General features: G+C 39.6%; 2 protein-coding genes across 5 annotated transcripts in view; both read right to left on the reverse strand.

Annotated features, from left to right (window-relative positions):
• LOC132165967 (dnaJ homolog subfamily C GRV2) overlaps nucleotides 1-14918 on the reverse strand; it is a 33418-nt gene extending 18500 nt beyond the window's left edge. Inside the window, exons 1-18 of one of the 4 annotated variants that reach the window (XM_059576685.1) lie at nucleotides 14090-14918; nucleotides 12504-12737; nucleotides 12198-12285; nucleotides 11872-12080; nucleotides 11199-11300; nucleotides 11061-11123; nucleotides 8629-10866; nucleotides 7723-8085; nucleotides 7028-7168; nucleotides 6362-6754; nucleotides 5806-6276; nucleotides 4920-5143; nucleotides 4468-4812; nucleotides 3816-4110; nucleotides 1824-2336; nucleotides 1408-1753; nucleotides 985-1328; nucleotides 442-906 (exon numbers count right to left, since the gene is read on the reverse strand). In XM_059576685.1, coding sequence (XP_059432668.1) covers nucleotides 442-906; nucleotides 985-1328; nucleotides 1408-1753; nucleotides 1824-2336; nucleotides 3816-4110; nucleotides 4468-4812; nucleotides 4920-5143; nucleotides 5806-6276; nucleotides 6362-6754; nucleotides 7028-7168; nucleotides 7723-8085; nucleotides 8629-10866; nucleotides 11061-11123; nucleotides 11199-11300; nucleotides 11872-12080; nucleotides 12198-12285; nucleotides 12504-12737; nucleotides 14090-14509 — 7254 coding nt within the window. In that variant the 5' untranslated portion in view covers nucleotides 14510-14918. Of the gene's footprint in view, nucleotides 1-441; nucleotides 907-984; nucleotides 1329-1407; nucleotides 1754-1823; nucleotides 2337-3815; nucleotides 4111-4467; nucleotides 4813-4919; nucleotides 5144-5805; nucleotides 6277-6361; nucleotides 6755-7027; nucleotides 7169-7722; nucleotides 8086-8628; nucleotides 10867-11060; nucleotides 11124-11198; nucleotides 11311-11871; nucleotides 12081-12197; nucleotides 12286-12503; nucleotides 12738-14089 lie in introns of those variants that run through there. The other 3 variants (XM_059576688.1, XM_059576686.1, XM_059576687.1) reach the window with 3 other exon arrangements.
• A 569-nt stretch (nucleotides 14919-15487) lies between these two features.
• On the reverse strand, nucleotides 15488-19604 carry LOC132165168 (omega-hydroxypalmitate O-feruloyl transferase-like). Its single transcript, XM_059575661.1, has 2 exons — nucleotides 18250-19604; nucleotides 15488-15866 (listed from the first exon to the last, which is right to left on the reverse strand). Exons 1-2 carry the CDS (start codon nucleotides 19602-19604, stop codon nucleotides 15488-15490), a joined length of 1734 nt encoding a protein of 577 aa, XP_059431644.1.
• Nucleotides 19605-21251: the final 1647 nt, after the last annotated feature.

The following is a 21251-nucleotide window of genomic DNA, read 5'->3' on the forward strand; positions in this document are numbered from 1 at the left end:
AAAAAAAAAAAAAAAAAACCAAAAAAAAGAACATAACTCACATGAACAGAAATCAGAATTAACAAGGTGGTCACAATATCAATAAAATGAAAAATCATCCAAATCAATTTTGCAAATTTCCGAAGGCAATTTAACTTGAGAAACAAAAAGATACAAGAAAAAGGTTCAATTAGAGCAAGTTGTGTTCATAAATTTTCAGAGCAAAATTTGAGAATCAAGTCAATGACCATCACATTATCTAGTTTACAATGGTGTACAATGAACCAAGAACAAGATATGGATCAGCATTTTGATATAAGAAAAAATCACAAATGCTTTTTGCAAACTTGATTATATGTCCATCCCATTCAAATGAGCAAATGTGGTTGTTACATATAACCAAATTAACAGAATCATGAGTCAACCATTTTAATGCAGAGAAACAAACTGTTTAACAAATACCTGAGGTGTCCCTACACTAGTAGCTGCCATAGCTTCAGCACATGTTGTACTAGCTGCAAGTTGATGTAGTACTCGTAAACAACTAAGACGTACACGTTCTTGTGGGGTTTGTGATGGCTGTGTTGATCCATCATCAGGTTCATCTCTTCTATCAGTATAGTTGCCATTATTCACCTCCTCTGATGCCATTGTTTCTCGTCTTCCCTCATAGGCCACAGCGGCCACAAGTTTTGGCACGTATCCAAGATATCCAACATGATCTGCAAGTGCAGGGTGTACTCGCAATAACGAAACCAGAGCAGCAGAGAGGAGCAAAGGAAGCTCAGGGTCAACAGGTTGTGTTTCATAATGTGTGGCAGCAATGGATGACAAATACTGATCCAGTAGTCCTTCCAAGAATCTCTTTGGATTTCTCAGGGGAAATTTGGGATCTTTTAAGAACAGCCTGACATAGATTCCACCAACCTGCAAGATCATGTAACTTTTAGTTCATGAACAGCATGAAGACACATATGGCTAAACACAACATGTATCAGGTGATACCTGTGGCTCGTCTCTCATTTCCTGCTGCCCGGATGCCTGCTCAGGTACATCCCAATCAACGACACGACCTTTTATCTGTTCGCGGTATAGGTCTGCTGCCATAGTTGCAATCTGTGCAGACAAAGAAGCTGCCATTGCTGGTGTCCATACAAGTTCAGGTGTCTCTGTCGTCTGTTCAAGGGCAGCTACAACAGCCTCACCAGGACCATCCCTAATAACTGATACCAGGCCATCTGGAAGAAATCTTGCCAGTGTTATTGCAACTCTAGGCCCATGCATTGGCTGCCCAACAAGTTTCCCCAACAAAGAGGCTGCTGCAGCTCTTTGCTGTAAGGGAATTTCTTCTGTACATTAAAGTTATTCTTATTAATAAAATATAATTTGATAATGAAAACAAAAAGAAAAGGCAACAAAGTTCATTACCCTGCAACGGCAAAAGAAGTTCCAGAATGTACACCACTCCACCGTGCTTGGCAGCAGCCCAAGCAAGTTCTGCTGTGCTTGCCAATGCATAAAGAACATGAAGAACCCCTTCCCGACAATTTGGGGAAGAGTGAAGCATTTGTAATAAAATGAGAAGACTAGATCCATCCGCAACCATAGCCTCCAAGCATGGAGCATATGCAGTCAATAGTGATAATACATGCAGGCAAAGTTGAGGAATGTTGCTTTCTGATGCGACAGGCACAGAAAAGCATTCAAAAAGAGGCAACAGCTTGTCTTTAGTAGAAAATATTGACGCCAAACTTGGACTGCTTGTCAGTAAGTTCTGCAAGTATAAGAAATGTGTCAGATACATAAGATGAATAGCAACTCAATATAACAAGTGAGCAATGTACCTGAAGCGAGGTCAATCCAGATTGAAGGTTTTTAACCAGTTCAATTTTTTCCTTGTTTGCCACTTGTCCATCAGATACTGCCAAAGAATCATCAGAAATCTGCTGTTCATTGATTGGTTCAGTAGCCAAATCACTTTGGTTCTCAGATGTTTCATGCTGTTCATTAACTGATCCATGAGCCATATCATTTTGATGCTCAGATGTCTCAAGGGATAAGCCATTGACATTAACTTCATTTTGACTATCAGAATCTGTAGCACACTTATTATGCAATAGATGTGATATAAAATCAATTAGAGCAACGCAAAAGGCTTCTGGTTCACTGATCTCAAAATCTGGCTGATCATTGTAGACCCTCAAGTAGACATTGCCTACAAAGAGTTCTTTTGATAGTGCCTTATACACAAAGAACTGTGAATCTTTTAGGTCATACGAACCATCAGGACCCTGACTTGCACGTTGCTGATCCACAAATTTCAATAGTTCTGCCCGGGTTGAAGAGTTCCAGATAATCTAAAACCACAAGTGGTTAATATAGTGAAGATTATACTCAAAATATGACTAATAATCACACATGTAACTAAATTCCCAGAGACGATGATTAATGAGATACATGCCAGATGATTAAATAACTCTGCATGCAAATAGAGCATATGACCATTTCAAAGCGATCGTTTCCTATTGCCCAAAAATAGAAGTGCAACTATTTGCAGGATAATCTCATTAGACCCCATGATTAATTACACAACCTTAGGAAAGGACGAGGGCTTGAAGACTTAACAAAAAAGTTAAGGCTGAAAAGAAAAAAGAAAACCTAACAATATTTTTTATAAGTAAATATTGTTAGGTTTTCTGTTTTCCTAACAATATTTACTTATCAAAAATAACATTATTTAGGCTATTATCTTCTTTGGTGGTGATCATCGGTCCATTCAGAAGATTTTGAGGGAGTTCTGACAACCAAACTGGCCTCTTCAGTTTGGGAAATGACCAATTGAATCGCACCACTAGAGGCTGACCAACCAAACATTGGTATGGTCGGTGAGTAAATTGATCGACACTGATCGCTAATAAAAGGTTTTCAAAGGCTAACCTCTAGCCACCATCCAATGAGCCAGTGATGGAAAACAAAGGATATCCTTCAAGTATCTCCTAATGTAGCACACGTGATCACCAAAACTAACCGAGAATGATCAGAGCGGTGTGACACAGTGGGTCTCGTAGTTTTCTAGCAGTGAGTTGAGAATGATCGGTGCTGCGTACCGAGGGGTCATCCGAAATTAACTAAGACTATAGGCACATGTGGAATGGTCAATTTTTGTGGTTCCCTAAAACATGAATTGCAACATGCTGCTAAATTGTCAAAAACCAACCAAGGTCATCAGCCCAGTTGATTAGGAAAAAGTATTATAAAATTGAGGGGAAGCCTACGTTAACATGCCTAGTTTAAACCCTAAGAAATACACGCACTTCCATGTGCAAAAACAGCTTGGAACTTAAAGCTAGAAACACTCTATGAGCCTTCCAAATATTGTCAATTTAGTCCCACAACTTATGTCTCAACATACATAATTTAATATTTACCTTTAATGACTATTTTTAATATTATGCAATTGCAGCCTCAAAAGAAACCACCAAAGTTCTAAAAAGAAACACACACACACATTAATATTAAAAGGAAGGATGCAAGACCATAGAATAATAATCCAAAGCCTTTGACATCACGTCATCTATGAATGATCTTCGGTGGATTCTCCATATTAAACAACTTACTGGCCATCAATTTATAGATGTCGCTTATTAGTACTCAAAATATTTTATACCATGAAATCATAGCCCACCCAAACAAATCAAAATCAGAAAACTGACACCTTTCCACAACATATATGCATATTCTAAGTCATCCAACAGAATTTGATCTTCATTCCTAGAAATCTTAACACACAAGTTGTCTTCCAGTAGACGAGAAAACAGAAAATTCATAGGATTTACCTCTGGAGACTCCAAGTTGGTGTTTAATCTAGACAGTAGGTCTTTTGGCACTTGATCTTTTAACATACTGGAAAGTTTAGGAGTTAGCAAAGCTCTGAGGGCATCAGCAGCACCCTGATTGTAAGGTGTTGAATTCTCATCACTACATAAACCACTAAGCCTTGATAGGGCCTCGGATGCTTGCACAGCATGCAGATTTTTTGCAATCTGAACACTAGCGCCAACCCCATGTGACTCGGTCATATCAGATTCCTCTGCAGTTGAATCATACTGAAGCAGCAGAGGCAAGAGGTACCTAAAAACAGCCAAAATTAAAGCAGTGAGATTGATGCATTAATATGTGATACAGGGAAACAAGGTTAGAAGTATCATAACAATTATATTAATGTTTCAATTAAAAAACTCATATGCTAACAACTCAAAAAAACAAATAAAATAAAATAAAACAAAACAAAAAGATTTAAGAACGTAAACTACAGCTTTTAACAGAAAGAATGAGTGGATTTAGTGCCACCTAATCTTTTTTTCTTTTGATTAGTAAGAATATGCACCTAATCTAAATTCATGGCCATTGATTTAGCAGTGAAGCAATCATGCAGCCAAGTTAAGGGTTTGGACAAGTCAAATGGATGATGATGATATATAGACTTACCACAAAACACCAGCGTTTAATAAGGCATTCTGCAACTTATCAGACACAGAAACATTGGCAATTGTCTGGAGGGCAGCATCAACTGCCGCAGGTACAAGCTCAAGTTCAGTGCAGTTGACAATGTCATCAACTAGTCCGGAAAGTTCAAGCATCTCAATTCTGGCACTCTGAAATTGACTCAAACCAGAAAAGGTTTGCATCACATTTGTAACAATGATGGCAGATGGTTCACTTGCAGGAGTAGTAGGCTGAACAACACACATGCAACGGGAAAGAAGAGTTGCAAGAAGTTGTATCCCATCGTCCCTTACAAGCTCTTCACCATTCAATGAAGAAGATGAGCACCTAAAGATGGGAAAATCATAAGAAGCTAATGGAACATACCGGTGTCAATATTCAATTATTATTATAGTAAAATCAACAAAAGAGATATTGGCCCAAGGGAGATTTACGTCAACCAAATAAGCTCTGATGCGGCAACAAGGAGGGGTGCTCTATCAGCAGAAAGAAAATTGTTATCATCTTTGTCCACAGTAACTGCATTGAGTAGCATGGGATAGCCAGCATATTTAAATGGCTCCAGTAAATATCCATATCGTCGGTATAAGATACACTGTCCTTTCAATAGAAGTAACAACCTCCAAGGCTGAGGACCTTGCAAGCCTTGCATGGTGGCCTACAAACAGTCATATTGAGGAAAATGTTTAGCAAGCTTAAAACAGTGGGATGAAGATCAATAGTGATTATTCAAATCTTTCTACATTAGGAATGCTTCAAAACATGCAAATAATATCCTAAAACGCTCTACACAAACCAGAATCTTTATCATATTGCATCTTCAATTCTAAATTTTATTAATACTTAATGCCATAAATGAGCCTTGTACACCTGCACTTCACAGCCGTACAAGCTACATAAATGACTGTACTACTAGAACGCGAGACTGCACAGATATTAAAAAACAAATACTATTTCAAGACAAAAGGCTCAGATGGATGTATCAAGTGAAACTAAATACATGAGAATACTTTATTTATTTATTTATTTTTTTTTTAATAAGTAATCGCCAATACATGGTATTTTTAAAGATCTTAGTGAAAGAGAGGAGGGGGGGCCGCATAAAAACAAGGGGAAATACAGGTATACACAGGTTTAAGTTGTTAGACCTATATCATGGGATAACTGGCCTATTCATGAAACTTCCACTATCTAGAAGGGACAACAGCCACATGGGAATACATTGAAATTCTGAAGATTTTAGCATAAGAGAATCCTGCGCATTCTCATGATTTTAAGCATTTTAAGATAGATATAATAAATTTGGAGTTCAATGACTACCTGCAAGCGCTCATAAGCTTTCTGTACAGCAAGAAACCTCTCCCGCCCTTCAGGATTTTTGTCTGGATGGTATTTCATTGCAAGTTTCCTATATTGTCGCTTCAGTTTTTCTTCATCAATGTTCTCAATCTGCTTGGATATGCTAGATATCTCCTCACCCACCTCATCACTTGACACATCTTCCGGGGATATCTCTAATATTTTGCAAGCTTCTTCTTCAGAAAGATCCATGGGTCTTCGTGTCAACTCTTCACGCCACATTACTAGTAATGACTGTAGAAATTCAACATGCTCAACGATTGGCCAATATGGAAACCGGATCTCATCACATAAGTTTCGAAGGTAATAACGATGACACCACATTTCATCTCTTAGTTCTGGGTATGTCACTGGTGGCATAGGCGCATACTCATATAAAGAGTGGCAATGCTGTGACAATTTATGGGGAAAATCTCCAAGATGCTGCAAAACCTGGTTGAAAGGCAAAGAGCTCAGATTCAGCTGTAGTTTATAGAGACACATAGTGCACATTCCTCACTTCAAGGTTTAGTTATACCTGACGAATCAGATTTTCTGCTCGCATTTTGTGAGTCCATATAATCTCAGGAGTATCAGAATCAGAAACCATTGCTGCAGCAAATGCACCTGGACCACTACGCTCCAGTACATATAGCAAGGATTCAGGAAGAAGTCCACCCAATACACTGCGTTTTGCGAGTGGCAATGACGCAGAAAGTGCAGCTTCTTCCCCACCATGAAATGCTTGATGGACATGAGTCACTGAGAAGAGTTGAGCAATTGAAAGGAGATTAGATCCAGGGTATGCCAGAGAAAAATAAAATGCACCTGTGCTGTATAGACGCATCATGGCCTTGGGATTTCGGGTAACAACAGCCTTCAGCAAAGCAGCAGCACCCTCTACAATACTTGGTTCCCCAGAAAGCATAGCCTAAATTAATTTGGAAAATAAAATTGAAGATAATAAGTGCCAGACAAACATTCAGGTCTCAAAATTAAAAAGGCAGGGTCTCCACCAATGTCCATGCATATCAACTAGATTAGGAAACGAGGTTTTACAATGTCGCCACTTAAAAGAATATGCACATACACATACACTCATCAGACGCGCACACAGACAATCATTCCAGGTCCAGAGAGACCATCAGACTACCACTGGGACTCATTTAGCATTAAAATATCAAAATTGAGAGTCAAAAATCACCTGTGCAATATTGGGAAGGCAACGTGGACTTGACAAGATCCATTTTACTCTGGGAGTTGGGGTAACTATCTCTCCAGCATCATCTAAATCTGAATGAGCAGATACCATGCTATGTAATATGGACAATGCAGCCTCCCCTACCTGAAAACAAGTAACATATATCACTAAGCATCAAGAAAATAAAAATGAAATGAGGAAAAGGTTATAAGCATGTGATTTCTAAGTTAGTGTAAGAACCCAAAAAAAAAAAACACTTCTGTAGCTAGCAATTGCTAATATCCCATATGCATGATATTCCAAGGCATATCTGTCTTTCATGCATTCTCAAATAAAGTGACCATCACCCAGTGTTGGTCCTGCCAAAGCATCTCCAGAGAGGGGAGATGTTAGATACAATCCTAAGTCCTAACCTACAGCATATTTTCAAGCAGTAGCCACTCTCGAGAATTTAACCCACATACTATGCTTGACTTCAATCAGAAGCTAAGGATGACACTTCAGCACTGCAGGCTGAATTCCATAAAAGGTAAAATGCTCTATACAAGTGAAACACTGATATGCATGCAGCACACTCACAAATCCATCATAAAACAAATAATCTAATAGAGTTTATAGGTCTCAGAAAACCAACTGTAATCAAATCGCTAACAACCATAATACAGATCAGCATTATGTTCCATGTGATATGACAATACCTGAGTAGGAGTGAGAACTGGAACCCGAATAGCTAGCGCCCAGCGAAGTTCACGGATATCACGCAACCTCTTCCAATCTAGCATCCCAGAAGCCCAGCACCTTGTTGTCCAATCAATGGCTTTCTTCGACCAGAACCTCCTGATAGCATCCTTTTCCAGGGGTCCAACTTGTGCACCATCCTTGTCAATAAACAACCATTCCTTAAGTGGTTCCATGAAAGCGGTAGCAGCAATCAAATTTGACTGCAAAGGGATAGAAGTCCTTTCTGAAGCTTCATGAACCACTGTCAGCAGATCCACAGCTAAAACACACCCTCCAACCAAAACACAAGCCTCTACATTTGATAGAATCTTCATCAAAGCCTGAAAATATATAGAATGTAGAGAAGTTACTATACAGTGAAGACAAATGCAAACGTCAATTCAGGCTTTGCCTAAATCTTGAGCCCATTCCATTTATCAGGTGGATTTTCTGAAGAATATCCAGAGTTTCATTCTCTGGGAAAAACAAACCGGTAGAATGGCATCTAAGAGAGCAAAACTGTTATGTCTGCTTGAGGTTAAAAGGATCATACAAAGCTCTATTAGCGTTATCAGTATACACTATAAAGATAAGTTCACTGTCGCATGTCAATTATTCATGATCAGTCCACTACAACACATACACGAGGACAAGGGTAATTTCTGTGTAATGACATTTCCTTCCTCTATAGAGTGAAGGGTGAGATCATGGGGCCAGGACCCACCAGCTGTGTGTTTAACTTACCAATAGAAATACATACATATATATATATATATATATATATATATATATATATATATGCAAAACAGAACATGGTAAAAAGCAGCACAAAGAAACTCAAAATCAACAGAAAAAATATCTATGGAACTTGATCTTTAATGTACCTTCAAAAGGAGAAGAAGACGGTGCCTCAAAGCTCTATCATCTGTTCTATCCAAAAGAACCGTGATGTGGGCAGTGCCCGCAAAAGGGCCTATTGTTTTATAATGCTGTTCATAGACAATCGCCATTGCCCTTGCACAAAGCTCTCTAACTGAAGAACCTCCACCTCCTCCAAAACCATCTAATCTTCCCATATCACACCAATCATCAGATGCACCCATTTCATCAGGAACAGCACCATCTACTGTAAGCCCTATGTCAGCATCGCATAGGAACCGATGATATAGAGCTCTAAAGAAAGCAACTGGATCGCGCAGTGGAAAATCCTGTGCCCTACCACTGCTGCCACTCTCAAGTAGCAAACGCAGATAATATTGACCCACACAAACTTCCTTGGACAAGCTAGGGTAACTAACAGAGAACTCAGAGTAGTTCCACGATATTTGTGGCACACTATCTTGCCCTGTCATACTCTCCACCGTTGCACCTCCTGGAACAATATCTTCAGTACGCTCCTTCTCAACATCTAGTTTATGTACCTCAGCCTGCAAAGCTTCCCTTAACTCTTGCCTGGTACGCTCATTCCAGATCAAATCTGCACGATTATGGTCAAGACTAAAGGCTCGCCAAAATTCAGGCCAATTACAAAGTAGCCTTCCGGAGCCCACAGGGGTGTTCTCCACAACAACCTGGGCGGGGGCTGGAAGGCCTGTATTTTGCAAACCAACTATATTGGGATCAGAATCAACCAAATTTGAAGCACTTGGTTCTGATGCCTCATGAAGACTCGTTGATGGACCATCAGCTGAAGCAACAGCTGATTGATCATTTTGTGGAACCCCTGAAGAGAACGCTTCACTAGTCAAGTTATCACCACTGGGAGAAACTGAAGACTGAATGGTTGTGGTCTGTTCCAGATTCGGATCTAGAGCAGATCTTTGGAAGCCATCTGACGCTTTAAAAGCACCAGCAGCTCGCTGTCTTTCCAAATCACCGACTTCAAAAGTATTGACAGAAGGTAAGGAATGCTCTTGAGATGCAAGTCCTCTTCCTATACGACCTTTCCTCTGCTGAAGTAAACGCCTCTTTCTTCTACGGTTTAATGATGCTTCCTGACTGGTGTCTTCAGATGGAACTCCATCAGAACTTGTGTGCAAATAAGCAACAAGCCCAGGGGGCAGAACCCTAGACAATAAATGTAGAGCTGGTTCATAGGAATCCGCCCAAAGGGCAACAAGCTGTCGACTAACCTCACGCCTCTCACCAGCAGGAAGGAAAAACGCATGCAATAAATGTCTCAGCAAAGCGCCATCACGCAAAGCAGCATCACGCATGGACTCTGCTGCAATTGCATCTTCTTCTGCAATTGTTCGCATAATCACAGCTACTGTTTCCCTGACACTTTCAGCAGCATGTCCAAACAGTGCAAACAAGCGACGCTTCAAACCAGCTACTTGGCGTAATAGTTCAACAAAAACTGTGTATTGAGTAGTTTCACTATGTGGTTCACATATCATAGCCTCAAGAACTTCAACGACACCCATTGACAATAAAGGTGATACAGACAAAGGCTTCAGCCTATTGACAAGAATAATAACATAACCATGATGAGCAAACAGCACCGACTTGGTGTGCATAATTGTAGCATGCTGCTCTCCTTTGGAATCTGTTAATATATTTGTATCCCCAGGACCACCTCCAATAAGTACAGCAACAAGCCCTGCAGCTTCAGCAGCTACACCTTCTGAACCATTTCTGAGTAAACCCATTACTCTTCCCACAGCAGCAGGAAATGACATCACATGTGAAGCTGCACTTCTTGATGCCAACAGTCTACGTAAACATGCAATAAACCCCATCACTGTGGCAGCTGCTTTAGGTGAAGGGGGAGGCAAGGGAGGAGACTCTGGAGGAAGATTTGGAGTAGCCGGAAGCATTGTAATTAAGGCCATCAAAGTCACTTCAGGTACTTCAATGCTAAAAGGAACTCCACTATATGGTATACATGCATTGAACTCTCTTATTCTTCGCCATAACTTAGCTCTTGATCCAGGAACAGAACCACCTTCAGCAACAGCATCTTTTGCTGCTGCTGCTAAGTGTTTCAAATGCATGGAAGCACTCTCCATATCAGCACCAGGGCGTTGTTGTCCAAATTGTAAATGAACTCTTCCACAGGGTGGATCAATACGATGACCAGGCATTGTCAACCTTGGTAATACAGGTACTGGGCACTGACCCTACACAAATTCACCCAGAGGTCAACCACACCACTTGAAAATTCAGTTTCTATGTTATCTATCACCAATAAAATTTATAGGAGCAATATATGATGATCACGGTGATCATAAGGATTTTAAGCATCATGTTGCAGAATCTAACTTTTTTGGTAAACAAAAATTATCATCATCCAAGAGACAACACATCTACCTACTTCTGATTGCAACACATCACGAACTGCTGCAAGCAGGCTATCCCGAGATGTACTTGCATAAACCTACAATTCATGACACACTTCAGAAACATTACCCCCAGTGAACCAAAAGTAAAACTTAAGGCAATAAATTCTTACATGGATCGGGCAACCATCATTGAATTCAATTGCAAACATCTGGGGCTCCTCCGCAAATCGAACAAGAGAGCTTACTGCAGATAAAGGACGAACACTAATAGCCTGCACACATCTAGTGATGATTCTCAACATTTGATATAACTCCACCAAACCAAAGAAAAATAATCCTACAGAATGTTAAGTCTACAGAAATTATCCCCTATCTTTTACCTGCATGTACTCATCCTGAGCTTGCATGTAGGTATACTTTTCTTAAACAGAATTATAAGATTTGTATAAAAATTTATAATGCATTGCCAGATTATTTCTTCTCTTATAAGTGCCTTCCATGTCAACACAACAACATAACCTCTTCTTCCTTTTAACATGATCATGGTAGTTATTCATAATTTTTTTTTTTGATAAGTAAAGTAGTTATTCATAATTTAGTCAAAACAATTTCAAAAATTTTAGTCATCAAAAAATCAAAATCAAATCTATCACTTACAAATGCATTTATTAAATTTGAGAAAATGACCTCAATTTTCTGAGCAAAGCCTGTACAGTAAATGTGTATGTAGGCATCTTGACATAAGGCAGGCCTGATGCCAGTAGTAGTTATTCCAACTCTTGGCATCTAGCCAAAGCCTGAAATATAAAATTTAAAAGAAAAAACTTAAATTCAGCAGCTTACTTCATAGTTCTTCGGGCGCCTCTCAACAAGTGAAGCCCTTGTAAGAATGAGTTGACAAGATACAGCATCACCATGCTCCCCAAGTCCTCCTTTTGGGCCAACTCCCAAATTCAATCCAGTAACATTTAGAGTTCCATGAGCAGCAGACCGCAATCTTGTCACGGACCAACCCCCACAAGGGGTTTCATCTGCTCCTACTGCCTCTTTTGCTGTATTTGATATGTTTAAAAGTAATAATAATAATAAGCATCAAAAAAAGAAAAAAAAAAAGAAAAAAAAGATGACAATAGCTTAAAAGAGAAGGAAACTTGTTTATAATGTGGTACCCCTTCTCTTTAAATACTCTGCTGCACTGAGGGATTGAGAACTGTCCACAGATAATGACAGCCCAACCATGGATTTTGCAGTTTTAGTCTGCAAAAAAGTACAACTATATAAGTTCTGATGCAAAAATATTTCCAGAGCATCAACATGACCAACAGGCATAATCAAACATTCCAGTATAGTCTGACTTCTTTGCATCAGGATCACTTCAGAGGTAAAAGGTAACCTTGTGAAAAATGTCAGTTAAAAAGTATGTAAATAAATAAGCATGAAATTATAAGTTAAACAGTTTTAGAAGCCAGCCATACCAAATTTGAGATGATAGAAGAAGTCGTGGTCCCTGAAGCAGCCTGGAAAGCTTTAGATTTTCTTCCGTATAAAGGGCAGAGAACAAAACCTCCATGTTCAACACTTTTCTTCCCATAAGCATCAGAAAGAAGAATGATGGCAGGGGAATCCATGTCTCTAAAATCCAAGCACCAGCGAAGGTCTCCAGATTTTAAATCAATAATTTCGACACCAACATGAGTAACTTTCAATTTCTGTACAAGTCACCAGTTATGAATGCAAAACAGTTTAGCAGTTTGAAAGAGTAAATTCATCATATTAGTCAAAAATAAAGGCTAGTAAAAATGAATTTATGGACAGCAATGTAGATTGTACGTATAGCCTTAACAATTATAATGGGTTCCATTATTGTAATCATGACACTATGATTTAGCACCCATCATAAATGTTCAGACAACTAGACGTAGTAAAACAACTCAGTGGATACAACATTTACTTAGCAACAGCATAAAAATGTATCAAACTGGCAGCCAAGTTTAATGCAGTTGAATCAATGGGTTGTTGACCATGAATTTTGCAAAGCAAGTTTATCAGGTTGCAATGGGAAGGAAAATAATTAAGTTCTTATCAAAGAAACAATATGCTTTCTATAAATTGTTTTCCAGCAAAAACTCATTTGTCTGATAGTGAACATTTGCTTTCAAAAAAGAGAAAAAAAGATTGGTTTGGTTGAGAATCATAAAGAGAAGTCGTCAGTTGACCTGCCGGTTCGAAACTCCTGAGTCAACAACCTAAGGGAGGTTAGTACTTAAAAGACAAAAACCATGCAAATGGACATATTCTCCACAATGCCTGGCAATTACTGGTTGACAATATCTTAGTCTTCATAGAGTCTCACCCTTTACAAAATTAGTATAAAAATACTTCATGAAGATACAGCCATGTCTATCAGCGTTGAAGTGTCAATCCTAACTAACAAGCTAAAAGGTGATTTTGAAGTAGAGAATTCTTCCCACCTCTTCAGTTTCCCTTTTCTTTTTTCACCCATTCCAGTCCTTAATCATACAAAATAAACAAACAGAGGTCCTAGTAAGAATTTGTTACATAATTTTATCCAGTCCTAGTAAGCCAATATCTAGCTTGATGTCTAGTAACCAGTAATCCACAATTTTGCCTTACATATGGTCTCATCAACTCTAACATTGACAATGGCATCAAACTACTTGGCAAAGTCACAAACACGCCTCTTATTCACTGAAGCTTCATTCTTAAGGACCTAACTTACTTCCAAGCTTTTTTTTATAAGTAATAACCAGTCTTATTAAAAGCATAAGGCACCCCAAGGTACATAGAGAGTATACAAAAGAATCACGTAACTAGAAAATGAAAAGTGAGCAAGGAAATCATCATAACTAATCGACAACAGGGACATTCAAGCTTAAGAGCATTCATAAATGATATCGTAAATCAAAATACACACCTAAACCCGCACTAAAATCCAATAAAGAAAACAAAACCTATCCTTTATAATCAACTTAAAAGCGCGAATCATCACACTGAACAATGCATACAAAAGTTTAAAGGAGAAAGTAAAACCGTAACTTACAAAAGGAACCCACTCTGTGGTCCGCCGCCGCAGATGTAACACCGGAAACTCGGCCACGGCGTTGAGCCTATTCCACCGAATCCTATGCAATTCCGTCAGTATACTCGCCTTATACCGTGACGAAAACTTAATCGCCCTGAATTTGCCACGCCCGTCGGTTCGCACGCTGAGATTGAACTCGTTTGAATTGTCGTCGCGGCCGATTATCGGCACGGCGCCCTCGAAATCGGTGGCGACATCGTAGGAGTTGGTGACGGCGAGCGTGGAGGGGTCGAGGGTGACTATAGAGACGCTGGAGACGCATAGTATGCGCTTGTATCGGCCGCGCCAGGAGTGCTTGATGACGAGGTAGCGGGCCAAGTACTCGGGCTCTTCCAGAGGGGGAGGGGTCGATTGGGAACTGTGAATAGAGGAATCCATTGGGGTCGGTCGCGGTGGGCGCACTGTGCGGTAGCGATCGGGTGCGATACGGTTCACAGAGTCGAGGTAGGCAAGGGAGTGGTGCCGAGGCGCATTGTGAGGGCGGAGAAAGAACCAGAGTCCCGCGCCGGATTCCGCCCCCGCCGGGCTTCGGTGACGCGCAGACTGATTTGCCCCCAGCTCTGACGGTTATTTACGGATTTTGCCAGTTGGAATTCCCAGAGTCAGAACCTAACTAGACCTAAATTCTTCATCCGAAGAAAGAAATGAAAACAGTTTCTTTGATTTTGATCCAAGCGTGAGGACCTTCACAAAATGCTTTGGAGAGAGAGATAGAGAGAGATCAAGTCGAATTTGGAATTGAACAGAGTAGAAGGTTTGGCGCAGAGTCAGAGAGAGAGAGGTGACGACAGCTAGGAGAGGAAAGGAGGGCTTCGCTGTGAGGTACCATACTGTCAAAGCATTTTTCTGTTGGGGCTATTGTCACCTGCGGGTTATTTATTTGGATGACGTGCGATAAGTTTATTGGATGTGTTCGGTGTTATGCGAGACCTGAAACGTTACTGTCGACTGGATCATCTTTAGGAGATCACGCGCGCGATCAAAACGGGCACAACCACGTGAGAACACAACTCTATCGGACAAGTTTTTTGTGTTATTTTACCGACCATCGCCTTTGGCCGGTCGGCTGCCGTGCAGTTCTCCCGTTTTACCTGGTAAATACCTTGATTATGGACCTGGCTTGCATGAGGTAGTTTTCACTACTGCTTTCTTGCTGTAGCCCAAAACGACTGCGTTTTGGGTAATAAAAAAATATTTTTTTTAAGAAAATAATATAAAATTTATTAAATATTAAAAAACTAAAACTAAAAAAAAAAATCTGATCAATATTTTATTTACCATTTTTACAACAACAAAAAGAAAAGGAAATCAAATCAAATTAACCAAAAACAACAAAAGTATAATTTATATGCAAACTTACTTAAGCCTTGGTCCGCAGAAAACCTTCTTGAAGCATCCCTGCAAATCATCTTCCTCAACAAGTCCTTGGCCGCGGGCGACACCGTGCCGAAGATCCGCCTCAACAACCTCAAGTTCCCCCTCAATGCTGCCTCGAAAATCTCTGCAGTAGACTCGCCATAAAACGGCAAAACGCCAGCCAACATTATGTACAAAATCACTTTGACACTCCACACATCCACCTTCGCATTGTACTCCCTCCCCATCAGCACCTTCGGCGCCACATAATATTGCGTTCCCACGACCCCTCCGACGCATTTCCCCTCTGGCAACCACACGGCCAACCCAAAATCCGCCACCTTCAGATTGTTCCTCCTGTTTGGCAACCACGGCGTTCCTGCGACCCAAAATTGGCCAAGGGGTGGCTGAAGTGATTGGGATCCAGGGCAAAAGTGATAAAATTGCGCAAGATTTTTTTTTTTTAAAATCCTTACCATTCATTTTCATCCAACGGCCAAAAATTCACCACATGTCTCGTCCGATATAAAATAATAAAATACTATTATTTTTTTAAAATAAATATAAAATCAAATATTAAAAAATATGCAATGGTTCGACCACCCCGACTCAGCCTTGGGGGTGGCTAATCCACCCCTTGGGGCCCTAGGGGCTGGCCGGAGCCACCCCCAAAGACTAGTCCCCCAAAGGGTGGCTCCAAAAGCCTCCAATCCACCCCTTGGGGTGGTTCGGCTACCCCAACTCAGCCTTGGGGGTGGCTTTGACCACTCCTAAGGGCTGGTTGGAAGTGGCCGAAGCCATCCCCTAGGGCCTGGGGGTGGCCAGCCACCCTAGCTCAGCCTTGGGGGTGGGTGAACCACTCCTTACGGGCCGGCCGAACCACCCCATGTTTTTTAATAATTATTTGTATTTTTTAATATTTTATTTTATATTTATTTTAAAAAATAATAATAATATTTTATTATTTTATATTAAATGGGACACGTGGCGGATTTTTGGCTATTAGATGAAAATTAATGGTTAGGATTTGAAAAAAAATTCTTGGGCAATTTTATCACTATTGTCGAGGATCCAATCTTTGGCTGGAGCCACCCCTTTGATTTTATTTTATTTTTTCAATTTTTTAATATTTAATGAATTTTATATTATTTCTTTTCAAAAACTATTTTTTGTATTGCCTAAAACGCAGCTGTTTTGGGCCACTAGATCCCTTGATTATGGCCTTGTTGGTTAAACAAGGTTTATTTTAATTTTAATTTTTTTAAATAATGATTGATATAGAAACGTGAAAAAAAAAAAAAGTTTTGTAATAATTTTTTTTATTTGAATAGTAGTAAAAAGTAAATGATGTGATATAAAAAGTAAATTATGTAATATAAAAAAAGTGAAAATGTTTTGATATTAATTTTTTAAAAAAAATGAGATGAATACCTGATTATATGGCAAATAATCTGATGGGCAGCTACAGCCCGCTATGTGGCAAGTATCTACAAGCCTCTTACATTATAAAAGGTACATATCCTCAAAATCAGGTATTTTCCTCATTTTCTCTCGATTTAGTTTTTTCTTACAAAGTTATTTACTCACTTAAGCATTAGAGGCTTCTTGGTCCCCCATGGGCCAACAGTTTTTTGCGACTTTTTTCTTGTTTTGTAGGAGCTCTAACGACCACTCTGGTCGTGCAAAAAATGTGACATGTGAAACTTTCTCTCCATTCAGATTTCTTTCGTAAAGCTATTTACTTTTTCTTTTTCTTTTTTTTCTTTTTTTTTTTTTTTTATAATCTCGTAAAGCTATTTACTTACTTAAGCATTGGAAGCTCCCTAATCCCCTAAGGGTTGGCGGTTTCCGGTGACTTTTTCCTTTTTTTTAAAGGAGCTCCACAGCCGATCTAGCTGTGCAAAAAGTCTGAAATGGGAATTGGGGCAAATGGTAATACAATAAATAAGCACATGCACAAAGCTTAAGGCCTATTTTATATAAAGGCCCCATTTAAGCACCCATTATAGGTAATTTGACAATTGATAGGCTACTACCAAGCTATCACGTGACATGCATCCAAGGACCATCTCCAATGAGCCTCTCACATTATAAGACACATATCCCCCAAATCAGGTATTTTCCTCATTTCCCTCAACTTTCTTTCCATTCAGTTTTCTCTCAAAGAGCTATTTATAGATTCAAGCATCAGAGTCTCTCCAATCCTCTGAGGGCCGGCGGGTTTCCAATGAATTTTTTTTTTTTTTTTTTTTTTTTTCATTTTGCAAGAGCTTTGTTGACTAGCTTGACCGTGCAAAAAATTTGCTTCATCATATCTCATCAACTTTATAATGCAATCTATGATCAAAATTGGCAAAACTTTCTATGAAGTTAATCAATTCCAAAAAAAAAAAAAAAGGGTAAGATTTTAACCAAGGGTTTGATGCAAATTATGGAGATAGGTTGCATGAGGTTTAAAAATGGCAATATGTGCCATTTGTTTGCTTTCAAACTAAATTACTCAGTCAATTAAAGAGAAACAACATGCATGCAATAGTATCAGTAATACACAAAATTTTGCATTAATACATTCGAGCAAAGGAATAAATTGTTCTTTCATGTAGGACATAATAGAAAGATTGAATGAGTATTTATCATCATGAGCTACAAAATATGCAGTGATCTTTGATACTTTATTTCGAATGCATAGTCTTAATTAATGATGTAGCTTTCTAGTATTTACGGTTTTCATTGCTGGAGCCTATATATGAGACACAAAATACTCTGTAAACTTATCAGTAACGACCTCTGGTAGGCAAATGCACATCACCATTGTCCCATTAAGATCAGCATTTCCTTCTGGGAGGAACACACAAACTTGAGGTGTGGGAGTCAGATCTATAGGACCAGCATATATTGGCCTTGCCCACCCAAAATCTGAACCCTCGTATATGGAAAATCTAGTCCATTGAGTAATTGTCAATTTTCCTCCAAATTCAAGTTGTTTTGGCCTGTCCACCTCAATGAAATCCACCGTAGACTTCAAATACTCCTCTGAAACATTAAGTCTTGCTTCGCGAACTAAACGGGTTGTGTCAGAAAGCCGTTCATTTACAAGCTTTGAGACGGTGCTTGTTGCGCATGCCACGCACAGCACGTTGCCGTAAAACCCGTCTTTTAATGGTGGGTTTTGCAGCTTCTGGCGAGCATTGACGGAAAATGTAAGCCGAAGCTCATAGTTTAGTGGTTTTACATCGAGTGCTCTCACCCATGACCTCCATATATGAGCAGCCATAGCATCAAAGGTAGTGCATGAAAAAGCATCATCATCCGGCTGAGCCAGATTTTTCAGATGAGATTGGAACTCCCGGCTAACCCGGTAACACTTCTGAACAGGCTTGGTTTGCCAAAGACTCATTGTTAGGCTCGACCCCTCTTCAATTCTCATAAACTCGACATGTCGGAATTTCGCCACCGGAGGGTTGCGAGGCAGAAAGAGTTCCCTCTCCCAACATGGCTGAGGGTTTGTTATCAAGGTCCCTGCCTTTGCTGTGGCAGCCCATGCCCCAACAAATTGCATGGCACCAATTCCATCACAAATACAATGGCAGAGCCTCAAGCCTAGGCTAAACCCACCACATCTAAAAACAGTTACCTGAGCTATGACCAATGGCATGTCAAGAACTTTGTACGGCTCCTCATCAGGGAACTTGAAGATCAACGGTTCCCAACCAGGGTTCGGCACTGTGAGGTCTCCTAAATCTGCCAACGCCATTTCAGAGTGTGCCTCCACCATGAGCGCCCCTTGTTTAGGTCCAAAAAACACTTCGAGCTTACCATTTTCGGTCTCTCTAAGCCGGCCTGATAAAGGATAGTAAGGGACTAGGACTTGTGCAAGAGCATCACCTAGTATTTTCATGACAGGTTTTTGGCTGGAATTTATGTTACCTGACTGATAAAAATATATTGTAGGGGTGAAGACGCGTGCTCCGATCATGTCGTCGAGGTTAGAGAGGTAAAGGCTGTCGCCAGGGCTAGCAGGAATGGAGCTTGAGGGCATGACAGGAACAATGCCATCGATGGTCAGAGAGATTTTCAGGTGAGCGAAATGGAGCTCTTGAACCCACGGAAGAGCCATGAGAGAGAGCGCTGAGAGAAGTCATGCCAAGCGGTGACATTTGTAGAGGAAAGAGCTAGAAAACTTTGACATACAAAGATGCTTGGGCTAATATATATATATGTAGAGAGAGAGAGAGAGAGAGAGAGAGATTGGGATTATAAAGTTATATTGGTGTGAAACAGTTGGTGGTGATATCATTCATGATCTGAATTTTATGTTATTTTTCGCTGTTAAACAAGTTCACCTACCAAAAGAAAAACACAACGAGTGCATGCAAGAGGGTTGCCGTATTTTTTTACTGGATAAATAAATGGATAGAGAAAAACAGTTTAAAGCCCTAATCAACATCCTTTTTCATTCATTCAATGAACCATGGCAGAGAAGGCCAGTTCCAAACTTCAAATAATTAATATAAACGCGTATGTGATGAAGTTCATGAATAATGTAAACACTTAACTATAAAAATATGACAAATGATTATAAATTTAAAAGATATATCAAGTAAAACTAGAAGTTTCTTTATGAAACTCAACTTCACAAAACCAGTTCTTCGATCTGATGTATATTTTGCATTTTCACCAAATAGTCCAAATGAAAAATGGTACATATTCATATATGAGAAAGAAGAAGAAATTACAAAAACCAAAGATCTCAGCCAGCTTACCGCACTGGCTGCTGATTGAAGTATAATTCTTCTATTTTTTCTTTGCCGCAACGAGCTTTGCACTTCTTGCAGCAGCCTCGCTAGCTGCGGCTCTAGCGGCAGCATCCATCTCTTTGCTTGATTTTTTCTTCTTCATAGATGTCACTTTCTTTAGCCGCTCTTTAACATCGATGGAAGATATATCTTCTGCCTTTTCATGACTCCCAGCAGCTTCTTCAGTTGCATCTCCAGTGTCAACGCCATCAGGCTGGTCCTGGGATTCTTTTGCCTCCTTTGAAAATTTATCCTTCTTTTTCTTCTTTCTCCCACTTTTGCTTTCCCCTACCTATGGTATTCTCCTTCTTTTCTAACTCTCCATCTATACTCTCTGCTTTCTTCTCTTGTGCAACACCTGCAACGAATTAGGACAAACAATATATCATTTGATTGAGCACATGTATGATATGAGCATGTTTACATTTTTGTACAATTTGGTAATTGCCTTAATAATTGGTTGATACGATACATTGTATGACATGGTACACCGGTACGTGCGGTATAATGATAATTGACTTACTATATAAACTTGATTCTATGATCAAATGTGTGTGTGTCATATGAGCCTTGGATCTAATGGTTATTTCATGACTGGCATGCACAGCCATGCCTAATGGTTGACCACTACAGGACGTATATCACTAGTAGGGTAGGCCACCCGGGGTTGATCTGCTAGTGTTATGGACGGTAGCGTACAATGGTCGGTGCATTGGCACTGTATTACAGGTCCCTCGTAACAGCGACAACCTTGCTGAGAATGGGTAATAACTCGAGTAGACCATAGTTACAACATATAAAACATTAGTTTTTTGCATTAAAATATTTAGGGCCAGTTGATTTCAATAAGTGCGATTTTAAAAATTACATTTTTTAAAATAACATTTTTAAAATTGCTACTTTTTAAAAGGGAAAAATTCACTTTACACCCCTGAAGTTTGAGGTGTTTTTCAATTTGAATCATAATG

Source organism: Corylus avellana, chromosome ca11 (genome assembly GCF_901000735.1).
Source record: "Corylus avellana chromosome ca11, CavTom2PMs-1.0".
NCBI classification, from domain to species: Eukaryota; Viridiplantae; Streptophyta; class Magnoliopsida; order Fagales; family Betulaceae; genus Corylus; species Corylus avellana.